The 26,367-nt window shown below is 35.6% G+C and overlaps 2 protein-coding genes across 10 annotated transcripts; one reads left to right on the forward strand and one right to left on the reverse strand.

The window, feature by feature from the left end:
• Nucleotides 1–1,159: 1,159 nt before the first annotated feature.
• Nucleotides 1,160–23,739, forward strand: LOC132199314 (homeobox protein OTX2-A-like). Of its 8 annotated transcripts, none has more exons than XM_059623934.1 (8): nucleotides 1,160–1,416; nucleotides 10,954–11,004; nucleotides 15,571–15,770; nucleotides 15,867–16,033; nucleotides 21,261–21,663; nucleotides 22,150–22,346; nucleotides 22,405–22,520; nucleotides 22,582–23,739. In XM_059623934.1, the coding sequence occupies exons 2-7, from the start codon at nucleotides 10,979–10,981 to the stop codon at nucleotides 22,498–22,500; spliced, it is 1,089 nt and encodes a 362-aa protein (XP_059479917.1). In that variant the 5' UTR covers nucleotides 1,160–1,416; nucleotides 10,954–10,978; the 3' UTR covers nucleotides 22,501–22,520; nucleotides 22,582–23,739. The 8 variants fall into 8 exon arrangements, with proteins under 8 accessions (XP_059479917.1, XP_059479920.1, XP_059479921.1 ...); XM_059623937.1 differs by having other exon boundaries at nucleotides 15,870–16,033; XM_059623938.1 differs by having other exon boundaries at nucleotides 15,583–15,770.
• On the reverse strand, nucleotides 23,733–26,332 carry LOC132199313 (saccharopine dehydrogenase-like oxidoreductase). 2 transcript variants are annotated; one of them, XM_059623931.1, is made up of 9 exons: nucleotides 26,234–26,332; nucleotides 25,490–25,712; nucleotides 25,215–25,402; nucleotides 25,027–25,156; nucleotides 24,806–24,861; nucleotides 24,380–24,748; nucleotides 24,150–24,317; nucleotides 23,999–24,093; nucleotides 23,733–23,943 (listed from the first exon to the last, which is right to left on the reverse strand). In XM_059623931.1, exons 2-9 carry the CDS (start codon nucleotides 25,659–25,661, stop codon nucleotides 23,835–23,837), a joined length of 1,287 nt encoding a protein of 428 aa, XP_059479914.1. In that variant the 5' UTR covers nucleotides 25,662–25,712; nucleotides 26,234–26,332; the 3' UTR covers nucleotides 23,733–23,834. The 2 variants fall into 2 exon arrangements, with proteins under 2 accessions (XP_059479914.1, XP_059479915.1); XM_059623932.1 differs by having other exon boundaries at nucleotides 26,261–26,330.
• Between the last annotated feature and the right edge of the window lie 35 nt (nucleotides 26,333–26,367).

Raw genomic sequence — 26,367 nt, forward strand, 5'->3', positions numbered from 1 at the left:
TTCTCTTGCTTGGATTCGACACTGATTGCAGGCCACATTTCATTATCCTTTCCTTTGTTCCGGCGTTCGTCTCGCGGCCGCGCGCACTTCTATGTGACTTTGAGCTCTTTTGAATAAATCTGCACGATTTCATATGAAATTTTCCCTCTCTCGTGCTGGATGGTCCCTTTATATTTATAGTATGAGTGGTGAAAACGAGCGGCAAAAGAGAGAGATGAGTAATGACATAAACGTTTTCCGAGCAACTTTTGTATCCTTTGATGTAGAATTGTACGCACGCACATTTCGCTTTCTGGTGAAAATTTGCGTCGCCGCTGGAAAAGGAACCGCGCCGCGTCGATTGACGAGCTTCCTCTCTATTGCAACCTTCTTGAGATGGGGCCAGATGCGGTTTCCAACAAAGGGAAAAAACTTGCATAAAGTCTTCATCTGCTGGAGATTTTCAGATTTGTTGAAAAAATATTGCGACAAAAAACTAAATTCAGTAAAATTTATTAAGGTTTCGTTACTTTGCCAATGGATTTTCTTCCCAAAATTCGGTTTCAAACTTGGCTCAAAAAACAATCAAAATCCTCTGTGATATCTCTTGTTTTAAAATAAAAAATAAAAAATAATTTTAAATACATGCAAATTAGAAATTTTTGATTGATTTTCAGGAGGTCCAGTGAGGCCAATTAAAAATTAGGTTTTCAACTGAGTTTATGTGCATACAAGCATTTTAAAGTAGGAAGAATAAAAATAGTTAATATTCTTTAATTATTAAATGCACAAAAATGCCTAAAAAAGTTAATAATTGTTTTAAATTCAATAAAAATAATTTCAATCCAATTTTTTGTGTTAAATGAATAAAGTTAAGTGTTAGAGGAAGAATTTGACCCAAAATTCGTATTTATTGGAATTAAAGGCCCGCGGGGCGAAGACGGTCCCCGAGTGCGGGCGGGCGGGCGGGGGATGGATCGTCATTTTGGGCCGCGAGAGGCAGCGGCGCTGTGCGGGATGTTTGGCGGGCCGCAGCATCACACGGGGCGACGACGACGACGGTCGGCAACGGCGAGACACAATAGGCCGAGGGGAGGTTCCGTTGGCGGGCGTTCGCCGGCGCCGATTGGTCGGGGCCGCTGGGCACGTGACTTTTGCGCATCCAGCGCCGCCGGTTCGGCCATTAGTGTGGTACAGAACCCCCCTGCATCGCGGGGGCCAGGCCTCTCTATGTGCACCGTGTGTTTGAAAAGTTGGGGATTGGGGAAGGATCAATCGTTGTCTTATTTAATACGGATTGAGACGCTCTAAGCTCCTCTGTAACAGGCTTAAGGCTTGTTTTATCTGGGGTTTGCTGACTCGCTTTTGCTCGCATTCATCGGCAACCCTGAGCTTTCGGGATTTCTAACTCGGCTGTGCCCATCATCAGCTTAGGAGGTGAGTTTATTGTGTTTTATCTGCTTTAAATGTTTAGACACATAAGACGATTACTACAAAAGGCTCCAATGCCAAGAGTAAGCCAACTAGTTTTGCACAATCCATACGCTCGGCAATGAAAGTCCGTGCAGTGTCTCTCTCATAACTCATCGGTGCAGCGGCCCGGCCGCATCTTCTCGCGCGCTCCGTGCAGCCGCAATCCCAAAAGTGTGTTTCTTGTTTCTCCAAAAAGAGGGAAAATATGCAGTTCGGCCGAGTGTTTTTCCATTGTTCCGTTCGCCGATGCAATCCGATCGTGAACTGCAGTGTTCGAAACGGTGCAAGTCGATGCTTCGGTTCGAGTTTTTGACCAAAAGTGCACCGATCTTTCGCAACTGGCAATGGTGGGTAAAATTTCATTTTGCTTTTTTCATTTGTTAAACAGGGAAGCCAAAAAAATATCTCTGAAATCAAAGAAAAGAAGATAAATTAATCAAGGGGGGATTTTAAATTATTAAATCGAGCTCTAAATTGTTTTGTCAGAAAAATAATCAATTTAAATTCAAAAATCTTTTTAAGTTTTGTCGTTTTTTATATTATTTAAAAAGATGACATTACAAAGATTAAGAAAAAATCAAGCCATCGCGTCCATCGCACTCTTCCAAATTTCTTAGAATTGATAAAAGTTGTATTTTAAATTTTCATTTTAAATTCAACAATTCGCCTATTTTAAGTGTAAAGAATGGAAATTGTTCACTTGCTATATTTTGCAACAATTGTGATGCAAACTCCGCCTCCAGCATTCCATTTTGCAACCCCGTCGTTGCAAAAATTCGCACTTGAAGTCGCGGCGCCGGAAACGTTTTTTGCCGGCACTCGGGGTGCCCTTGTCAGCGGGAGGCGCGCGCTCACCTCACGCCAGTCGGCGACTTGGAATCGAGCGTGCAGCTGCGAGATCGGCCGGTCGTGCTGGGAAATTTAACGGCTGCCGATGCGAAAGGTTTTCTGGCGGATTTTTTGCGAACGGCAGCTGACGGTAAACTAGTTTTCATTTTATCTCTGCGAAATTTCAAATTTTAGAGAGAAAAAATCTATACATCGTTCAAAAACTTTTAAGTTATCATTTTTTCATTAGTATCAAAAAAGTGACGTGCGAAAGACCGTAATTTTCCATTTTTCAAGCTTTGGCTTGAGTGAAAAATAGTGTACTTAATCTGTGACGCTCTCTCGCTCTGGTTATTTATATAAATTGCGTTTTGCATAAAAATGCGAGCGCGATATGGAATTTCACGCCGGCGGCTGCAGCAATCAACTCGCTCTCTGTATTTAATTATTCCGCTCTTTGCAGCGCGTGTTGACGCGACCCCGTCCTCGCGGTGATGATTTCATTTTCATTGCAGCTCTGGATTGCTAATTAGTCATACTGTCTGCAGCTATAGTGTCGCAAGTTGCAACCATAGTACTGCCGGCTTTCGCGTTTATGTAAGAGCTGCATTTGCATTTATTGCTATCAAAATAATTGTGCCTTTCTTCATTGGCACAATGGAAATTTCCCTTCAAATTTGTATATCAGGATGGCATATAAATTAATAAAAGAATAAGGTCATTATTTGAATTATTTTTGATCATTATATGGAATGGTAGCTGACTCGGACGAGTAATTTTGTTTGTTACAAATGTTTTATTATAGTACATAGCCATCTCTAGATTATTAATGCGTTTTTGAATTTAAAATTGTATTTTCCTTCTTCTTAAAACACAATATTAACAATGCAATATTTCAATTATAATATTAATTACTATTAAAATATATTTATCACAAAATTGTCAAAAATCAATTAAAATAATTTTAATAAATCATCAATTAAATTTCGAAGTTAAAGTGTTATTTAATTTTAATGATGTTTTTTTTTAAATAGCAATATTATTTAATACTAACAATAAAAGCCAAAAAAAGCTAATCGATTGAGAATTTCTGTGGCGAGCTATGCAACCGGCACGGCCGACGCGTCACACGTACTGCCTACTTTTGTCTCACTTCCGAAGACAAACGGAATCAAAAGTGGTGAATCTCAGCGAAGAGGGTGATAATCATTATGCACCCTCCCGCACTCTCACCCCGGCCGTTTGAGAGCAGCGGAAAGGCCATCGGCCGTGCACGATATACAAATGCAATAAAATTAATAAGGCCCTCCAGGCTTTTGACTAGAGCGCATATTTGCTCAGCAATCAGTGTGTAACACGATAGCACTTTTTAGCACCCTCTTCTTTCCTCTCTCTCGGTGGCGCGTGTGTTGTGTTTCGACGGCGTGTGTGTGTGTGTTAGCATGTCAATAATCAATAAAACGCCGCCGCTGAAATAATTGTTGTTTTTACCGGGAAGTGAGAATGTGTTTGCTGTTCAGCGCGAAACCCCCGCGGGCCGAGATTAGAGCTTTTCGCTCCGAATTGCTGCTTTGCATTCTGTGTGCAGAGAGGACCAGCAGATGATGCTCTCTCTCGCTTTTTAATTTATGCCCGCGGCCGCTGCCATGTATATAATGTTTGCTCTGCTCAAACTCCACTGAGCAAACGCAATATTTTGAATAATTTCTGCTCCGTTGCTCTTTTGAAATGAACACGACTTTGTCCTAAGAGAAATACGAGTTGCTGGTTTTGTATTTGAAAAGGGAGAATTTAGTATATTCGAAGAATTTATTTTAAAACAAGTTATATTAAATTTCCTCTGCCCTATGGAATACGTTTTAGATTATTTTCTTCCTTGATATTTTACTGGCGAAAAAAAAATTAAAATCTTATAAAAAATAAAGGCACATTTTTTTTTAATTAAGTCATTTAAAAGGGATTCATTGTTACAAATTTAAGTACAATTAAGGATATTTTATTTAATTACCGATGGCAAGAGTTGTAAGAAATAAAATTATTCCGTGTTAGAAATAAAATACAAAAATTTGTTTTAAACATATTAATAGTAACGATATTCAAAATTCAAATCCTTGAATAAAATTTAAATCAATTTTACCGGAATCAAACCTAAATAAAAAAAACAAATTTTAATTTCAAATTATTTCGGTTTAGAAAGACTCAATTGTCTGCAAAATGTAAAGCAAACTAAAAAATTACGAAAATCAACTGGTTGTGAAATGAAATGAATATATTTTATTTCATTTTCTGGAATTTGGTGAGGATGTTAAATAAAATTCTCTCTTCTTGGCTCTGTTCAAGTTTTCATTATCAGAGAGAAAGTGGTGCACGACGTATTATTCTCAGCATGATCTCAATGTCTCATTCTTTTTTGTCGTTAAAAGTTGCCGCGCCGCCCAACACGAGCGACTTGGGAAAGATTACACTTTAAAAGGACTTTACAATTTTTAATACGGCTAATGCTCTGTAAGAAGGACAAATACTTTTGCACATTTTTATGCATGCAAAAGAAGAGAATATGATGGAGCTGCCACGGTGCTTAAAGAATATTGTTTACACCTAAAAATTTTTAAGCGCCTTAGAACAGTGGTTTTCACCAAAGCGCTCCAGCACAGCTACACAAATAAAACTTTGGTGTTTTGCTCGTGCGAGAAAAATCTCTACTTAGAAAGTGAAAGGTCCACCCACGTGACAATTAATAATGTGATTTAAAATAAATTCTTCGCCTCATTAGGCATGAAGCGGTACAAAGGGACTTTTCTCCTCAAATGAATTTAAGAAATTTGTTTATTAAAAAAATGAAATAGCTAAAGTTGACAAATTTTTTCATCTTGAACAAAAATAAGAAATTAAAAAGAAACACGATATTTCTAAAGAATTTTAAGTTTTGCTTAATGTAAAGGTGTCTTGCAAAAGGTATATAAATTGAAAAAAAATATTTTCCTAATTGAATGTTTAATTTAAATTTAAAGTGAAATTATCCTTTAATTTTAGTTTTACAAATAAATAGAGAATTAATTTCAAATTATTTATGAAATTTTAGTAAATTTTAGTCCGTCAGCGAGTCAGAAACAAAGAATATTGAAAAACATTCTCAATTAAAACGTTCTGCTAATTTCTACATTCAGTTTTCAATGCTAACCTAAATTATTTTTATATCTTTTTGCAATTTTTCTGCAAGTGTCACTAAAGATAAAGAAAGAATTCTCATAAATAAACACCACAGGCAAAATTTTTACCTGATGAATTCTTATTAAATTATTTATATTTCAATATGCAAAAATTGAGTATTTTCCCTTTGATATTTTTCTTCTTTACAAATTTTCCGGTTTTAATATAAAAATTTTAGGCATAAGGAAAATTTTCCATCCCTTTTTTCATTAACGGCAGGAAAATGAGAGTAAATCATTTGATGCGCAGCGTCGTTGTTGGGTACTTTTAATTCCCGACGAGGGACTCTGCTCATTTAAATGAGAAACTCCCTTTCCTTTTCGGTAAAAGCCTGTGCCGCTCTCTCGCGTCGTGTTAATTATATTCTCTCTCTTTTTGCTGCTCTTGAGGAGGAAACCTCTGAAATCGTTTTCAGCAAAGCAGGGGGAAGCGAAATAGGAGCCGCGCGCATCTCCCGAGCCGGCCGCGTTTGTTCAAAAAGAAATAATCAATTTTCTCTCCGGCCGCCGCCGCCGCCAAATGAATGAATAATAAAACGTCGCAATCTGTGCATTGCAACGGAGAGGGGGTGGTTTATTGTGATTTCGACCCCTAATCACCCCCGTACACATATATACGTCTGCCGAAATTCGATACGCGCCGCTAATAACTTTTTAAGAGCTTGGCGCTTCCTTGCATGTGATGAAATAAATGATACTCGGGGGCGCGTCCAATACCACACAGGAACACACACACACATGTCTGATAAACATGCTCGTGTTGAGATGAGTATTAAGTGAATAGTTGGTTGATGAGCTGCAACCCTCCCAGAGAGAGTAATTTTCTGCTCATTTGCTGGTATATTAATTTGTCATTTGGAGAATAATTAAAGAGAGCAAAGAGAATCGAAAATTATAACCCAAATTTATAAGCTGCTTATCACTGCTTACTAATAAATTTTATTATAATTTTTGAATGTATTTCATTTTAATTACATCCTATTAATGTTGTTTATAACTCATAATTAAATTAATAAATAAATTTATTTAAAAATAAAATGTTATTTTAGCCCTTATACTTCGGCAAACATTTCTTATAAATTGCTTTCAAATGTTATATTTTATACTCAATGACTTTTAACAAAATATATTCATACTTTGTGGAAAATTATGAAAACACCACTTTCTAATTACTTTTTTGCCTTCTCTATTTTTGAGACCCAATACCCCGTTGTTAGTTCACGAATTTTATATTATTATGTAATTGTATTCAATGCTCTTCCGTTTTGTACTATTTACAACAATTTATTATAATAAATACAATTTATAATATTAATTGAATGCTTATACATTTAAAAGAAATCAGCAATTTGATACGGTAAAAAATTAAAAATTTATCATCCATAACAAAAGTTTTATTGCTACATGAACTTTGAAGTCATACAATTTAAGATTAGATCATGATTATAAGTATTTTGTTATCAGTAATTTATGCGTACATATGGCAATATACAAAGTAAATCCTAACCCATGAAGAAGAGAAGAAAAATTTGTTGAAATTAATAGATATACACAATTGAATAGATTTGATAAATCAGTTTTTTTTCTACAAAATTGGGTTTTTTATTTAGTTGCAAAAGAGGTGTTTATTGATGTCTCAGTAGGGTAACTATACCCCATTCTTCGACATATCAAGAAAGTTTTACAATAACCATTAGCTTGGAGAGAGAAACTTACATTTTCAATTGATTACAAAAAATTAGTTGAACACTTGAAAAACCAGAAAAAACACAATGATTGGGCAGAAAAACAAAATTTAACTTGAATTCAACACATCGGCTGGCACTTAATCGGTTTCAACATTATCTTGAAAGTTCTTTATTTAATTGAATTTCTCAAACCTGGCAATGAGCCCTGAGGGAAAAATACTTCATATTTAATTGCAAAATTTCCAAGCTTGTTCAAGATCCAACCTTAAAATGTCAAACAAATTATCCTAATAAACGAAAAATATTGTTTGTAATTTTAATTAATTTATAAACTTTTCTAATTTTCTAATGAAAAACAGGAATTTTCGAACTTAAAATAAATTAATTTTGAATTTAAACCTTAAAAACTCAAAAAAACATAACTAAATTCTAATTTTCAAGCCTTATTTCCTCTGCTTTTTGACTTCGGATTGGTGCGGACGTTTTATTCCCCGTGTTCCATTTCCGAGCACCACACTTTTCCAATGCGAACAGCAAAAATACATTCGCTTGTATGTACTTTATATATTATAGCAGAGGGCGTGCTGCAGTACATAGCTTTTCTATTTGGCCCGTTCGTTGGCTTTCGCCGCACCGGTTTTAGTTTTCCGGGCGCTTCTCTCTCTCTCTCCGATGGCAGACTGGTATATATTCTCCTGGGGATATGTTTTGATGTATTTTTCTGCCTGGCTGACTTACTGTTGTTACGAAATACTGTTGATGTTGCATAGGCAGGGGCTTGTTCCGGCGGGGGGACCGTGCGTCGGTTTTCAATTACCATGCATTGGCTCCATTGATAAGTCTCTTGGGGAGGATGATTGTGTGGCGAAAAGGATGATGAATTTTCCACCGCAGAGCCATGGCAGCAGAAAACGCTGGCAAAACCTTTTTTCTGCACTCCCGCCCAGCCGCCGCCCCTCGGGACGCGGAATTTTAAAGTAATTCATTATCTGCCTGGCCGGACGATATATAAACGAGAGAGGGAGTGCTTTTCCATTTTCCACCAGAGCTTGCAGCTCCTATCAATCCAAACTTTTAATATATAGCAAAGTATTAAAAATATTAAAATGCCAACCGTAAAATTTTATTTTTATTATTAAAAATACGTTGAACAAAATTTACAAATTTTTAAACAATTTTAATTTTAACTATTTTTATTTAGTTTAAAAAATTAATTTCTTAACTAAATTATGAATTTATTTTTTTTTTTTATGAGTTATATTTATTTAATTGCATGCTTATATTGATCATTATATTTAATTGAGAAACTCATTCATCTTCACAAACTAGCCTTGAATTTGTATGAATTAGATTAAAATATCGATAATAATAATATATTAATATTATTTAATGATATGCTGACTAAATGAAAATAAATCCGACTTTGTTTTCTTCTCCTTTCAGGGTTAATTGTCCGCGGTATATAATACAGGATTTCTAACGACAAACACTTTCAGTTTTGGGCTTCTGCTGGCTCTGCGGCATAAAAAGATTGCACTTTGCGGGGCTTCTAATACTTATTCCTATGCAAATTCTAACACAAAAGCTGATTCCATTATTTTCTTTATATTCTGACCCTCTACGTCAATGTATTGAAAATGGATATGGGCTCAATAGCAAATTTATTTTGGGATTATAAGGGTTAAGGTAAATATTATTAAAAAGATTAGATTTTGCACACAGAACATTAATATGCATAATTTACAACGATTTGCAAAACATATATTATTTTTTTTTAGTTATACGCATGGAATATATTTTATTTTTCACAATTTTTTTCCCATTAAATGATCCGCATAATTTATGTAACAATTTATATGTTCATTGTAAGTGTCTTTTTTTTATTTTAAAGAAAAACTTATCATAAATTATAAAAAAAGAGTATTTTGTTTCTTCCCCAAAATTTCGGTATAAGAATTTAGTGGAAATTAGTTGGTTTTCTACAAAAACACATATTTTGTGAAATTATATTTATTTTAATTGAATAAAATTTTCATATAGAGAGAAATTTAGCAAAAGTGGTTGATACTTTTAACTTTTAAATGAATTAAATGAAATTGGCCGATTTGAGGATAAAACCAACAAATTTTAATATTAAATCTGGCTTAAAAATGACATTTTCCGATACAATTTGTTGTTATCCTTTAAACATTTTTCTCCTTTTAACTCCTGCCGACAGTGAAAAATGTATAAATGGAGTAATCAGGCTCGAAAGAGTGAACCGAAGCGAGCGTCGAGATGCACTTTGGCGATAAAAGAGCCCGCGTGCGTCTCGCTATAAACAAGTGTCTGGCGTTCGCACTTGATTTGAAAGAATTTGAGAAACTCTTCTGCTCGGCGGTGCAACGCGTTTTGTGAATGGGCTGCTGGGAAAAGGCACCATCTGGCGCAGCACGTCGGTCTGTGTCTGCACATCGAAAGCTACTCATTCCGCCATCTCGAGCGCTCACCAGTGCGGAATTGATATAGCGCAGCGCTCCATGCGTATTTGTTGGCACATATACGAATATACGTTGTTATCGCGGTGCACTGATGGAGACCGACGAGCGGAGAGAGAAGAGAAATGGTTTTGCAACATCCCTGCTCCCTCGCGATACACATTGGGGTGCGCTGCTCGATTTGCGATTGGTCGCTGCGAAAAGAGAGTTGCCTGCTTGCAGACGAGCAGGGTTTCCTCTCTTCATCTCAAAAAGACTTACAAAAAATTTCACAACATTTCATTATCCAACGTTTCTCTACGGCTTCTATAAATTTAAAAATAAAAATTCTTTCAAAAAAATTTCAAAGGCCGACAGTGAACAGAGGATTCAAAATAATAATTTTTTAATTTTACCGTTTTTGGAAGGTTTAGCAAAATTTTTTATATTGGCTAGGGTATATTTTGTATGAAGTTTTATAAAAGGCGAAGTTGTATTTTTTCTTTCTTTTTTTTTTGTAATTAAAATAATAATTTTATCAACATAAGCCTGTGTAAGCATTCACAGAAACACTGTTTTGACATCCAATGATAATAATGTAATTGAACTACTTTGTAAATAATATATTTTTAAGCAAAAAAAAAAAATAATAAAATAATAAAGAATTATTATTTAAAATTCTTTAAAAAAAATATCAAATACAACTAAACATTTGTTTTTAATAAAAATTTAAAAAAAAAATTACAAACAACATAATTTTAATTTTTTTATGTAAATTCAACACAAAATTCTTCATTTTAGAATTTATTTTTTCTTATTTTAGTTTTAATAATAACATTAACACAATTAAAATTTAACTCCATATCCTTAAATTGATAATTTTGAAAAATAGCGATTTCAATTAAATCAACTATCCAGAAATCAATCACGAAAACGCACCAAACAATAATTAAGTTCATGGTGATTTGAATTTAAATTCGGCTTTTCCTCGATGGGTTTTTTTGAATTTAAGAAAAACAATATCCTGCTCTCGACCACCGCTGAAGAAAGCTCATGAATTATGGCTGCAGCCCGCAGCCGAAACATGTAGAGCAGGATAATTATTGTTTTTCTTAAACAATAAAAAACTCACAAAAAACCCATCGAGGAAAAGCCGAATTTAAATTCAAATCACCATGAATCAACCCTCGATGTGAACTTCTACTACAAAAATAATTAAAAAGTTTTTTAATGTTCTTGTTAGTTTAAGTATGCTTTAAAGATATAACTGATTCAAAACTTAATAAACATTAATTCTATATTGAACTTTTTCTGTTGCAGATAAGAAACCCTGTGGGTCCATCTCATGTGGCCAAACAGCCTTGCCAGCGGGTAAGTTAATCACTTTCACTACATTTTTTTTTTTTACTCTAAACAACTATTAATACAATACAATTAAATATTTATATGAAATTATATAGTTTTCAAAGCAAGATTATATAAACATTAAAAATTTCAAGTTCAATATTGAGATTTTATTTTAATTAAAAACGACGATGCTTCCCATTTTTAATAAAATATTTAACCACTTTAATCAATTTCTGAATGACATCACTTGTTATCAAAAGATCACACGTTCTGATCTGGAGAACGATCCCCGTGAGAAATGCGCCGCTAAATAGCCTTTTAATATATACCAATCGTCACACAATATAATAGGACCGGCGTCATCCACGGTATATAATTCTCAAAGACCTGCACAAGTCGAGATAAAATCTAATTTTCCAAACCGGGCCTTTCATTGTTTGTTTGCAATGGCGTTTGTTATCGAAAAGCACAATCGAGAGACGCAATTATTCGGGGATGAGCTGCAAGTAAGGGTGGTTCACAAATTGTCAGCTCATTAGCAATCGGATGCCCTCGCACTTCTGATTCGAACGGCACGTGTTTGATATGAAACTAGATGCGCGCCGCGATTAAAGTGGATCGCTTATTCGGTGCTTTGAGGAGCTCCTTCAGCAGCCGCCGCCGATTCTCGCTCGCAGCGGGGAAAATTCGATGCCACCGCACGCAAGGGGTTTATTGAGAGAGGGAGCAGTGATTTGTGATTTCTATTTCGCTCTCTCCACTGATATATAGTTGTGCAGATAAGGGCACTTCGAGTGTTTGATGAGCAACACGAGTTTTCGCTCTAATTGGGACGCAAATTGTTTTGTCTCGCTGCTTCCTGTTGAGGAGGAAATATTGAACAATTGAATGGCAATCGGTCTCTATGGTTTTGCCTAAATATACATATTGAATGAGAAACTGCTCGGGAATTATGAATGGAAAAAATGCGAGCAATTATTTTGAATTGATATCTTTTTATTCAAAAAAGAAAATTGTTTTAGCACAGTAAGGAAATTGGTATATTCAAAACACTCAATGTCTGGCTTTTAAATGGAAAATGTTTTGATGTTAACAGAATTTCTTGGAATTTACAAAAAAGGAAAATACCTCTTGAACTTGCCCAAAAAAAACTTTAAATTTTTTATAATTTTTATCCTTTTTACTTAATTAAAATCAATCCCGTTGTTAAAATAAATTAATATAAAAACAAAAATGCACAATAAAAATGCTTTTTAAGAGCATATTTCAGCAGTTTCAGCTTTAATTTGAAAAGAGATATTTTACGGAAATATGAAAATGAGAAACAAAACACCAGTGCTCCAGAAAACGACCTTATATGCTGAAATTGCAAATTATTGATTTCCCGTTCGTCCAAGGTGTATAATGAAAAATAGCCTTAAGACAAAATAAAACAATATGACCAAGTTATGCAAACTGCACGACAGTGCTGAAAAGAAATTGCCTAACCACTCCATTGCGCAGGCTGAAAATTTAACTTATTGAATGTATTTTTATTTTATTTACTTATTTAAGTCTTTATCTTGTTTATATAAACAATTCAAATTAAATATAAATAATTACAAAAATATTTTGTTGGAAAATCCTTATGAAAAGAGCAATTCGATTGCTTTTTTCAATCTTCTTCTTCTATAATGCTTCTGCACAATTCAATTTTGATCAAAATTTTCTGCTTTTTTCTTTTCGACAAAAAAGCAGCAGCTCCGGACAGTTGGCTTGCTAAGGACACCTCATGTTGAAATGTTCTCAGGCGACTGCCTCGAAAAGTGGAGCACTTTTTTCTTCTCTTTTTTTACTGCCGTGATGAGAAACCGTAGCTTTTGATTGCCCATTCATGCAAAAAGCGGTGGCGGCAGAGAGGAAAAATTTAAGCCGCGCGCTGTGCGATTCATTGTGTTTCAAGGGTGCTCCTGCGTGTGCGCCCGAGCAGGCAGGGGTTGCAGCCGCAATCGCAAGATGGAGACTGCAAACAATGACTGTGCACTTGTTGATAAGGGCTGCTCTAATCACCATCGAGCCACACGAGTGCTGCTGCGGCCGTCGCAAATATTTACACTGCGTTCGCTCCGCGGGGAACGTTTAACTTTCCCGCACGCCCATTTCTGCACTGCAAACATTGAGAGATGCAAGGAATCGAAAAGCATACACACTCAAAATCGCAGCAGGTAGCCCCGAAATTGACTTACCAAAAACGGGGACCCCAGTATAGAGGGGGGTGCATAACACTGCTGATATTGGTTTGGCTGTTTGGAGATTGAAGATTGCTCTTATTAAATTTTGAACTCATTTTTATTAAGAATCTCACGCGTTTGAAGTAAAAATTGTTTCTAAAATTGGAATGCAATTTTCTACTTCAATTTTTGTAGTCTTTGTATCGCTAACATTTTAAATGCTATAAAATTAAAAGGGAAAAAATGAGATAATTCAGCAAGATTTTTCTGAATTAAGAAAGCTCTCATTTGACAAATATAAATTTTTCTGAGCTCCAGCTGCGTACACCTTTATAGCTATCCCATTTGTTGAAATTTCTCTAATAATTAGGGAGTTTTACAAATTAAAAAGAAATATTATAATATATATTTGTTGACTAAAATTTAAACGTAGATGATTTTTAATCAACTTTTTTTCCTGTTCTCTTTACAAATACACAGAAAACAATAAAACTTACACATAAATTTCTCTGCAATTGTAATTTTTTCCCAAGTCTGCTTCTTATTTCAGAATAACATGATAAATTCAACTTTTTTTCATCAGAAAGCAGTTTTTTATAAAATAAACCAAGTTTAAGTTTCAAAAATAAAACAATTTTTATTTTTTACCTCATATAGAGAAGGTTAATAAAAATTTTAATCCTGTTAGATAGAAACATGAATGAATGGAACATAATTATGTTCTTGGAAGAAACCCAGCTGTTGAGAAATGAAAATTTCAACGCCCGCATATTTTCTTGTTCATTCATCGCGGGTGCGCACGAAATTGTGTCTGTTTGTATGTTTTCCGTCATAAATTCCGTCTCTCATTGTGCTTTACACATCATTGTGAACGGAATCAGGTGGCATGGCACATATACTTTGCCCAATTTATATATCTATTTCCTTTGATATGGGCCGGCGGGCGATTCTTCTTTGTTGGCACTCCTTTGGTGCCGAACGCGTCCATAAATCTGCGGCCAACATGAGAAGGAGAGACGAAGAAAGGAAGCGCAAGGAACGGAGCCGGGCCGCCACTGCTGCTGCTGCTGGGAATCTGCTGGAAACTTTGTTTATTGATCCACGCACATGCAGCGGCGGCAGCGGGGAGCACGGCAGCCCCCGAACGACCGACCGGCGGCCAAGTGGGTGGTGAAACGTGAGAAAAGGCGAAAAACGCGATCGCGCCCTGACAAAGTGCAGGTGCACGTCGACCTTGCAAGGCTAATTGCACCGATCTCTCCTCTCAAAGGTGCACGACCCCCTTTTCCCCCTCAAAACTTTTCAAAAATGAATCGCTTTCACATAAATATTTCTCGGAAGAGATTTCGCCACCGGAAAATTGAAAGCGTTATTATATTGTGGCTCTCCGGCGGCGGTATCGATTTCTGTGACATTTTTGCACAATGCTTTATACCAGCAGGGGTATAGCGCAGAAAAAGAGAGGATTTGGCGCCCCTCCCACGCAACAGAAATGATGATATTGCTCTCTGCCGCCGCACCACCGCCGCTGACAATGTAATATCAACCGGAGAATAGAGCGTTTTATTTTCCGACGAGTTCGCTCGATATTGGTGAATGATTGAGCGGCGTTTCCAAACTGTCAAATCGCTATGGAAACGGCGCAAAATGTGGCAAAAGGGCCACCGGCGTTTTGCAATAAAAATCTCTCGATGAAATAAAAATTTATAACTACAAAAATCATTGAAATAATGGAGCATTTTAATAATAAAAGAGTGAGTTTTCATTCAATTAGATTTTTAGGGCTTATCAAAATTGTTGAGAGATAAAAATAATGTTGATTTCGCAAAGTTATAACTTGACCGAAATCCTCAAAACACTATTATTATTATTGATCTTTATTGACTTATGAAGTCACAAATTTGTCAAAAATTTGTTTTACTAGTCTAGATGAGATTTACGAAATTAAGAAAAATTTGTTTTTGCTTTTGATGGAAACAACCATTTCAATGCAGAGCTAAAATGATATTTTCAAAAATTTTCAAATATAAGAAAGAAAAAAATAGAAAGTGCTCACCAAAATTTTGTACATTCCGGTAATTTTTGTGTTTTTATTTTATATGTACAACATAATAAAAAACAAGGTGGAACATCTGACAAATCAATTTTTTTCAACAACCGCAGTAAAAGTTCCTAATTTTTGGTAAAAAAAAAATAGCAATGCTTTCTTGTATCCAGGGAACATGTTTGTTTGTTGATCTTTTCACAAAATTTGTCAATTAATTTTAAATTTAATTTATTTAATAAACTTTTTAAGGTTAAAAATAACATAAATCTTATTCAATTTAATAAATAAAAAAGTTAGTCGCATAATATATTAAATTCCAGCACCCACTTACAGGCCTTATTCCAGGTGCAACCCAGAGGCAGACTTGGCTTTCCCAACGTTCAGCAGCGCGTGCGGGGGGACCACGAGCGCCACCTCAGGGATGGCCAGCTACCTCAAGTCGTCAGGGTACGCCGTCAACGGCCTGGCCAGCCTCAACATGACCTCGATGCACCACGACCCTTTGCACGCCTCCATGGGCTACCCTGGCGCAGGTCAGTGTCGAACTCTTTTTAAGAACTTCCTTCAGTCTGAGATGAAAAAAGTCCACAAAGAACTCGATCTGAAAGGCAATTATCTGTTCTGCGCAGAAGTGTGGGGCCCTGGCAACCCCCGAAAGCAGAGGAGGGAGCGCACGACCTTCACCAGGGCGCAACTCGACGTGCTGGAAGCCCTGTTCGCCAAAACTCGATACCCTGACATCTTCATGAGAGAAGAGGTCGCTCTGAAAATCAGCCTTCCTGAATCTAGGGTGCAGGTAAGACAGAATCTCATTTTTACCCATTTTTACCACCCTTAAACCTCAATAATATTAAATCCAACTAAAGGCCATTAAACTATTTAGTTATATCAACTAAGTAAGAGCCACTAAAAAGTAAAGTTTATGGCAACTATAATAATTAATTCATATAAGAAAGAACGAGTTGAATTATATCAAAATGAATATGTAAAATATTTAAAAGTCACAGAAATTAAACATTAGTTTCATCAAATTATCATTTTCTGAGTGAATTTATTGATAAATTCTTTATTTAAAAAATAAAGCACTAGTTACAAACAAAGTTTTAAATAAATACACCAGATTTACCAGCTCTCCAGAAACAATCCCTTTCACTGTGTGCAAATATCTATCACAAATAGAGAAATAAAAAAAAATCACGCAATTTATTTGCCAATTAATAAATAAAAGCATCGAGCTTTTAATTAATTACAATTCAAGCAATCAAAAATACACAAGCCAATTAATTTTCATTGTACTCCAAAAAACGCCTGACAAAAGGACATTTAAATTAGTTTGATTACAATATTTATATTTTAATCTTCTATATGAAATGGAAATCTAGACAATTCAGTATTACTTACCAAACAAGCATTTTTTATAACAAAAGCAAAAGAAGCAACTGTACATGAATTTAACAGTGATGAATTAATTACGAAATGGTCGGAATTTTTCCTGAGGGCTTTGCGCGCAGAGGGAGATTAAACTTTTGTGTGTCAAAGCGCGTGCGGTGATTATCGCAAGTGCACAGCAACGTTCACTATAGGTGGTAATTTGATAGGACGAACGAGAGAGCGGCGGGGCGGGGGTGCGGCGAGGGTGGCGTCGCTCGCCGGGGCACAAAACAATCGCTAATAAGCGGCAGACAATGCACAGCGCGCGTCAATTAGTTTGATTAGATTGCTCAGCCAGATTGTTCACTTCAAACAAAACCTTTGCCGCGGAAAAAATGGCCCATTAAAACACAAATCGGGCGCGAAAATTTTGCGCTGACATCAAAGGGCGAATTTTAAATTTAATTTCCCGAAAAAAAGAGCACTCCTCCCTTTTTATCTCCGCAATTGAGTTTCCGACAAACAAGATCATTTCACGATTCGCTACATCTCATTGACTGCCGACTCTCTTTTCACAAAATATATTTTTTTTAAAAAACCTCTCCGCTCTTTTTCTCGTTTTGCCTTCGAGACAGACTCTGTCAGTTTGATTAAAAAATATTTCAATCATATTTTTATACACAAAACGTTTTCGTATATAACTGGGGTGAAACATTTTTATATAAGAATCGACGAGCTAGGTGTTGTGCCCGAAGGTGTGTTGCCGGGATGGAATTTCTTTTGTGCGCCCGACACAATAAAAAACTATTCCACTCTGTAGGTAAATTTTATGTTTTGTTGCCGCACGCGGGCTCTTTTTCCGTGTGCACCAATCAATTCTTTTCTATGAACGCACAATATCATATCCTGCAGCTTGCCCTACGTGGAATATGTATCAGTGTTTGGGAAAAAGCGCGGCTCTTCCTTTTTTTTCATTTATAGCGAGGGGGTGTTTTATTCCCGTTCCGTCGGCGGGGAAAGGAAATCGGACTCAATTTTGCGTGACACGGTATAAATCAAGAATAAATAGCTGCTTTTGTATGAACGATCATTCCCAAGTATGATATGTGTGTGGGAATGAAATAAATTCTCCTTGGTATCAACGATTACTGAGCGATCCAGATTTTATATAAAATTATCTTCAAAAATTTAAATAAAGATCTGAAGAAGAAGAAAATATATACAATAAAAAAAATGTAAATAAATTTTTATTTTTAAATTGTATTTATTGTTTTTTTAAATTTAATAATATAAATGTATTTTTAAATTTGTTTTGTTTTTATAATTTAACAAAGTTATTATGAATATTTCATGTAAAATTAATTTTTAAATTCAATTTGTTATAATTATATATTTTTGGTTGGTTCTTGCCTGACAACAAAAGTTCTAATAAGAGCAATCTTTTTCTTTCTTGTTTAAGTTATTAATCTTGCAGATAATTTGCAGATACATTTATTTTAATTAGAGTTATATTTCTTTGAAATAGATTTAATAGAAATAGAATAAATTTATAACAAAATAAATCGATTTGATTTAATTTGCTAAATAATGCCACATTAAATTCATCATTGGTTTGACTGGCAACATAAGTCCAAATAAAGACAATTATTTTGGTTTTAATTTCTATATCTATTTGCTAAACAGTAACATTACAAGATTATGAATTGAAATGGAAATATTAGAAATATAAATCCAGGACTTTAAAAAATATTCCAAAATTATACAGAAAAGTCCTAAAATTCTATTTTTAATCTACTTAGTTTCAGAATTTACAAAATTTAAAATTTGCAACGATCCAATATCAATTCTTGAATTAAGAGTGAATTAAAAAATCAAAATGACTTTTGCAATTGGAGAGTTTTTACAGATATTGTCACTACACGCAATTCAATGGTGTTGAAAAGAGCGGATGTGAGAAAACAAATTTAACGCCGTTGACAATTCGCCAAACAAATCCACGAAATATTCGCTCGCTGAGCAAACAAGCAGCGCCGATATTGAACGATTCCATTACGAGGCAGCATCCTTTTCACTTTACGAGCCAGTTTCATTATTTGCTTTTGCTGCCGGCCATTCATCCACCGAGACAGCGTGGCGTCCTGCACCTTTGCTGTTTGTATATTTCCCTTCCTTCCAGTTTGCATTCAGATTAAACGTGTAATTCCGATGTTTGACAAAAGTCACTGGCGCGGTTCAATTTTTCCTTCGCCGCCCGCTGCGGCAAAACATTATTGCTGCCTCATCCATCCATCCATCCCTAGCTGGCTCTTTTAAACTTGTGCGACGTGCCCGTGCATAAATTATGCATTCGACTGCATAGAAGCTGCAGTCGGCGGCCGTTTCCGTCATAAAACACACGCGCACAATGGCCGAGTGGGCCAAAGCGGCGACGCACAAACAGCCAAACGAAAACGGGCCCCTGTCACAAAATCGTGCCGCAGTTGCCCTCGGAAAATTTTTTACGCCCCGCCAGATGCACATTCTCGGCGTGTTTTACTCTGCCTGAAAAACAGCAAAATTTATTTAACATTGACTCAAAGCAAGCAATAAAAATATAAAATAATTATTTCAAATTAAAATAATTATTAGAAAACAAACTAATAAGAGATGAAAGGGGGCCAAAAACTTTTGTTTCTCTTTAAAATAACTGTTCTTAATCCAAATTTCATTCAAATTTTCCTTGCCAGCTACACGAACGGTATGCAAAATATTTTTAAATCTATTTTTCTAAATTTTCAATTCATTTTTCAATTACATTCATTTTATTTTTCTCCAAACAAGTCAGACAATCGCAGGTTGAACATTAATAACTGGTTAAAGAAAAATGCAATCAACTAGAAAAAAATACCTTTTTTGACTCAAATATTAATTAATTTAATCTTCGATTTAACGTTTGCTTTCAAATTGAGCCTATATGGCTTACGAGTTTTAGAAAGTTGTTTCTAGAGCTGGCTGCCAATTATCTACCAATGTAATTAAATTTTCTTCCTGTCTACGACTTGTTTTCCTGATGCATGTTCTTAGCAACAAGCTTTTTGCAAAATTCACGGTTTCTAAAATAAAACGCATTTTAAATTTCAAATAAAAATTTTAGAAAAAAATGACCCATTATAATTCCCGCTTTGGCATACTAAAATTTAAAAATTTTGAAGCTACCACAGATTTTGGCTTGCTCTAAATTTTAGTTCCATTCACACAAAAGAAGTTCATTAAAATTTATAATAATTTAGAAATTAAAAATCATTTTTATCAAATTTTTTGTATAAATGGTAAATTTTGAAGTTTTTCTGCTTTGTATACTTTTCATTTTTTCAAATAAATAAATTTCAAAGTTCGTGGTTTGACAAATTTACCTCTGCACGTGTAAGTGTAACACAAACAGAGAAAGAAAACTAATACAAGTCGCGGGAGAGAAAGAAAAACAATATCGCGCGGCGTGTGCGAGCGAGTGTAACTTGATGGGAGAAGTCGAAAAAATCACATGCCGTGCCGAAGCCGTACATATAATTATCGCGCGGCGTGGACCGTCGTCCGTCCACGCATTGTGCATACAACATTTTTACGTATTCGAATTCTGTCACACCGAATAACCGGCCGGCGTCTCAAATTACCGCCGAGCGAGAGAGACGGACGGAAAATCGAACGTTTTTCCCGACGACGCGAAAATTCTGCATACGGCCCTCGCGCATTTTGCAGAGAGTTACATACAAAAAGGGGCACCCTCGGTGCTGCTGGAGTGAGCGGAAGAAATATGAAAACGCACATTGCAATGTATGGTGCTCGCGAAGCCCTTGGAAGCTCCCAGCGGAGAGCAAAGCAGCCCTACACATTCCTCCATCATGCACGAGCACATTTTCTTTTATTATTTGTTTGTTTCTCTCTCGCCGTTTTTCTTTTTTATATACGTATACCGTTGTTTTTTCCGGTACTAGCAGGAAAATCGTGCTGGCCACTGTAATTTTCTCAACATCAACCACTTTTTAAAGCCAATGGATAAAATTAAATAAAATACATACTTGCAAATGAAAAATAAATGTTATAAATTTGTATTATGTAAAAATTTTACATTATTTCTTTTAAATGTAAAAATTTGGTTCATTTTTTAATTAAAAAATATAACTGTATTTTATTTTATAATTTACATTTTTTTTATAATATTTAATAATTTTTAAAAAAAATTAAACGTTTTTTAAGATTTTTTAATTGGTATAGATTTAACTTTTTTCTTTAAATAATAATTTATTAAAACTCCTTTATAACAGTAATTCATTACATTATCCAAAGTTATAATTTAAGTTAAATTGAGAATTTTTATGAAAACGTGTGTTGAAAGTCGTAATTAATGTAAGATAAGCACCAAAAATTGCAAAGAAACCGAAATCTTAAATGATTTTAACAAATCAAATTAAAATTCTTGGTCAACAAATTTAATAAAAAGATAACTTGTTAACTAGGGCAAAACGGCAAAGCAAAAAGATGAAGGATTAAAAAGTTAATATAACAAATAATAAGGAAATGAAAAAAAACACCCCTAATTTTAATCCCATTTGATCTGTATTGTTTCTACTTTATATTCTTGTAAAACTAATTTTGAAACTTGATTTTTTTTCCAGGTGTGGTTCAAAAACCGACGGGCCAAATGCCGGCAACAGCAGAAGCAACACCAGCAGCAGCACACGAGCAATTCGGAAAAGTCGAGCTCGCGCTCGTCGAAGAGCAAGTCGAGCACCACGAAATCGGCGAGCGCCCTGCCGCCCAACTCGACCCAAATCGCCGCGACCTCCACCTCGAACGCGACCATCGGCGCCTCGACGCCGCCGCCACCGATCGTCTCGAGAGACTCGCCGTACCTGAAGCCGCCGCCGATGACGCCGCCCTCGGGCAACTCGGGACCTGTGTCGGGTGCCCTGCTCGCCACCGGAGGCTCCAGTTCCTCTTCTTCGTCGGCCTCTTACGCTAGTGGAGCGGCCATCTGGAGTCCAGCGGCCGCTGAATTGGGATATGGAGTGCTCTCAGGTAATCAAAACATTTGATTAAAAAAATTCTTTTAGTGACTTGAAAAATGAAATTATTTAGAAAAATATTTTATTCACAATTTTTTTTTTTAAATCATGAAGAGGAAAAGTGAAATTAAAATTTAATCAATATTGTATAAAATAATTAATATAATTGATTTTATTTCCAAAGATTTTGTGTTTTTGTAAAATTCCATTAATTGATATTATTTTAATTCAAAACATCAGTCATGATTCAAATTAAATGCTGTATTTTGCTTCTAATTAACATTCAATAAAAGTAGAAATAATTTTTATTTTCAGATTTATTAGGTTAAGGCTATTATTTATTAATTAATTTCAATTAAGTTTTCAAAAATTCATTTAAAGCCGTTAACAAATGTTGAATCAAATCTACAGTTATAATTTTATTGCAAATTTACAATTAAATTTAAAAAAATTCAAATTTAAATGAAGATCACTAAATTTTGAAAAAATTCCTTCTCAGGCCAGGGAGGCGCAAGCACCCCAAGCGGCAGCACCACGCCAGGGACGGTGGGCAGTGGGGCAGCAGTGGTGGCCGCTGCAGCAGCGGCGGCCGCGGCCGCCAACTGTTACTCAACGCACCAAAATTACGGAGGGTACTACAGCAACATGGAGTACCTGGGACCCGCGGTGGGCCACCACGCTTCTCAGATCAATGCGGTAAAGATTAATATGAAAAAATTGATCTCCAAATTTTACTCATTTTTTAAAATTCTAGGACTCCACGGCCAGTTTAGAAAGTACATGGGTTAAAAGCAGAGATGCCGACGCATCGTGGTTTTACAATTCGGCAGGCTGGGATCACCGGAAATGAGAAAAGTTTTATCCCAACAAGTGAGTTGGATTTTTTTTTAATTAAGTATAGGAATTTTGCAATTGATTTTTTGTTTTGAAGGAGCAACCCGTTGCCAAAGTCAGCGTCTTCGCCGCATCAGATCGCGTCGCCGCCTCCAGCTTTGCATATTTGATTGAGAAGAAGCAGCAAAAGGTCTCAGCGAAAACGTACTGATAAGACTTCAACCTTCTCTAGCAAATTTGTAAATACATAATTTAACTGTAAACAGGCGAACCGGTTTACAAACAAAATGCCACACATATCGCCAAAACTTATTTAAGTTGACTACTTTTCAATGTTTATAATTTTTAAAAGCATTGCCAGAGTTTATGTAAAGAATTCTTTTGTTTTTTTTCTGTTGAATATTTTTGTAGCACACCGCCATTTAGACACAAGTACAAAACGGAACATCACATTCAAATCTTGTTAGATTTCTTTTTAGTTTCAAGTGATGTATTTTTAATTAAAGCCTTTAGCTGCCAATATGTTTTACACACACACTGCATATAGTGGGCTGAGTTGAAAATTTCTTGATGTGCCATTTTAATTATTATAACTTAAGTACAAGCACTGATCGTCAGAATCTCACTCCTTTTGGTCAATTCCAAAATTTTGTTTTGGCTTTTCAGCGTGTTGTGTCAAATTTTTGCATTTTGGACAAAGTGTACAAAAATGACGTCTTGATAATTATACTCTCAACACAAACTTTAAGAGTTCAATTTTCTTCATTTCCTTTAGGCAATTTATTTTTTATCAGTTATGCGCTTACATTCTTTTCTCAATAATATGAAGCTATAGTGATTTTAATAATTATTCTCTCAACCTTCATGAGTTACCTTGAGCAATTTGATCGACATCTCCTCAAAACTCATTTCGCTCCAAAATCGGAGATGCATGTACAACTTTATAATATCATAAATAGTGGCTAAAAACCGACGATTTGTAAATAAAACCTTCAATATAAACAAACGTAAAAAGACCTATCTCTATTTATCAATGTTGACTTGGAACCATAGTGTGCGTTTGTGCTTAAAAGAGTGTATGTCACCGAGAAGTAGTCATAGATGTTACACAAGATAAATCTCTGTCTATTGTTTCTGCTACAGTTTTTCCTATATTCCAAAATTTGTGAATAAAAATAACTCAGAATTTGTATGCCAAAGATAACAACGACAATGTGAAGAAAAAATTTTTAAATAAAAGATGTAGAATACTCAAAAGGCAAATGCGCTTGTTTCATTTTTATGTTCCTAACACAAAGACAACTACGAAAGAATGTAAAAGAGGATCGAATGCTGGACAGTTTTACCATCTCACTTAATATTCTTCTTCTCGACGACCTCCATGGCCAAGCCGTGAGATTGAAGTTCAGACATCAGGGAGGTTTCAGCGAAAGCGGCGCCAGGAGGATAAACTCCACCACTGCAAAAAATAAAGCATTTTAATTCAAAAGTTCCAAAACTTTTAATTAACCTACGTAGCAGGCATTTTATCAGCTTCCTTCATGATGGTGATGGCGCACAGAAGGAGACATCTGGTGGTGAAGCCATAGCCGGGATCAAATCCAGTCACCTGTATATATAAATAAAATTTAAAATCTTGTTTTTATATGAAATTTATTTCCGAACCTTTGTTACAACTCGAGTGTCCGGAGGGCTGGAATGCTGGTTGCCATCGACATTGTTCTTCTCTGTCCAGCCTTCGCCCACAAAGGTGATGCTGAACTTGGTGCTCTTCCTGCTTTCCTCCGTTGGTCCTTCGTGGCTCACAAAACCGCAGCTGAAGAGCTTCGGATACTACAAAATTACAATGAAAATTCAGGTTTAAAATTAATTTCTTTTTTATATAAAATTCTTACGGCAAGCAGAAGCTTCCTTCCCAAGCTGAACTTGGCCAGCACAAAGAAGATGGAGGCAATGAACATGACACCCATGACCGCAATCAGATTGGGCAGGGTGAAGTAGCACTGGATCTGCAGAGGTCGCAGACCCTTCTTCTCGTGGAAATGGTACTGCGAGCGGCGCATCACAGACAAGTCCGAGCCAAGGAAGGGCAGGCACCAACCCCTGCCGACGGGGTTGCGGAAAACCACGCCACGGGACTGCAGCCTGGGGCTCATTGTGGGAAGGCGGTGGGGGAAAAGTTGTTGCCGCAGAGGTCGCAGCTCATTAGCGTGACCCAGGCCGTAAACTGCCGACTCCCAAGTACCGTAATGGATTCCAGCGCTCTAATTAAAGTTAATGTTTGTTTCTTTATTTGCTTAAAATAAATTTTTCCCACCAACCTTTGAGCGGTTTTTGTTCGAAGAGGTGAGATAAGTTTCAACTGCGTTGGGTTCACCTAAAATATTTTATGAAAAATAAATAAATAGAAATGAGCCGAAAAATCACTGCTAGAGTTTCTTATAATTTGAATAGTTTTCAATTATATTGAATTTTAATCTTAAATAAATATGAGATAAAAATTCCTAAATGCAGATAAAAAAAAATTTCTTTCAAGTTTTACCTTCAAACTGTTTTGAGAAGAACTGACTTCCAATTTCAGCAGGAATGCTATCAAAGCCGCAAGCACTAACTATATAAATTCCCTTTTCCTGAGCCTTCTTGTTGTACAAAAGCTGCATTTTTTCCATGTACTAAATAAATTAATGGAGTTAAATTAATTACATTTTAATTAATTAATTATAATTCTACCTGTGGCTCTCCACTAACATCCACGTGGTTTGTGCCACTGTCAATGCATGCTTTCACAGCTTGCTCACCCCAATGCCGATAGGGGCCAACACAGTTGACCAGGACTTTGCACTGTTTCGTCATGTTCCTCATCGACTCCTCGTCATCGATGTTGGCGATGATAATCGGTATATCCTTCAGGGACACGCCTGTATTGAAATATGAAATAAATTAAAAATTGCTGCATCAAATTATTATTTTTTTTTTATTAATTTATAAAATTCGGGAGATCCAACCTGTCTTTTTTGCTACGTCATCGAGCGCATCCTGTAACTTCTTCTGGTTACGTCCGGCGATTCCCCAAGTGAGTCCTCCCTTCTCCTTGGCGAGAGGGATGATTTCCTCGATGCCCACTTTTCCGGTGTACCCGGTGGCTCCGAAAATAATTATGTCCAGTCTGTCAGCCATTTTAGCACGTACTAGGGTCGACAGTCAAAAAAGCGGCGTGCCGTCGGTGAGCTGAATAACAGAAAATGGCACTTACACTTTGTTCTAGAACAAAATAATTTTAGATAAAAAAAGGTTGAAATTGGACTCCTTCACAGCTGGTTATCACCTCTCTTATCTGATTTTAAAAAGCACTTTAAACGCCGGTCACTGTGCATTTATGTGCTTTTAATTGATATTTAAAAAAAATTATACAATAAATAAGGTAATATTTTTTGTAAATAAAAATTAACATAAAAATATCTTTTATAATATGAATAAATTTTAAATAATAGACTAATAAAAAATGTAAAAAATATAAATATTAACCATAAACCACATTACATTGCCTGATTGGATAAGAGATAAGAATTTGCGGTTGAATATTATACCGGCTTTTTACTATATGTATGAACGATGCGTACTGCGCAATATAATTATCCAAAGATGTGAAGAAAAACTTGAAATTTTGCTGCTATGTCTAAATTTTTGCAAGAATGTAGATTTCTTTAAATAAATAGAGATCTTTGGCAGGCAGACAAGTGAGTAAATACCTTAAAAAGTCTTAATTTTTGAAGTACTTATTTTGAGCTGTGTTTTGTGGGCTGGGTCCTCGCTCGCTTTTAAAGTTCAAGGTCTCTCTATCATTTCTACCAACGTTATAGATAACACCAGATAATTTAGAATA

This window comes from Neocloeon triangulifer, unplaced genomic scaffold (assembly GCF_031216515.1).
Source record: "Neocloeon triangulifer isolate White Clay Creek 2 clone unplaced genomic scaffold, ASM3121651v1 ptg000014l, whole genome shotgun sequence".
NCBI classification, from domain to species: Eukaryota; Metazoa; Arthropoda; class Insecta; order Ephemeroptera; family Baetidae; genus Neocloeon; species Neocloeon triangulifer.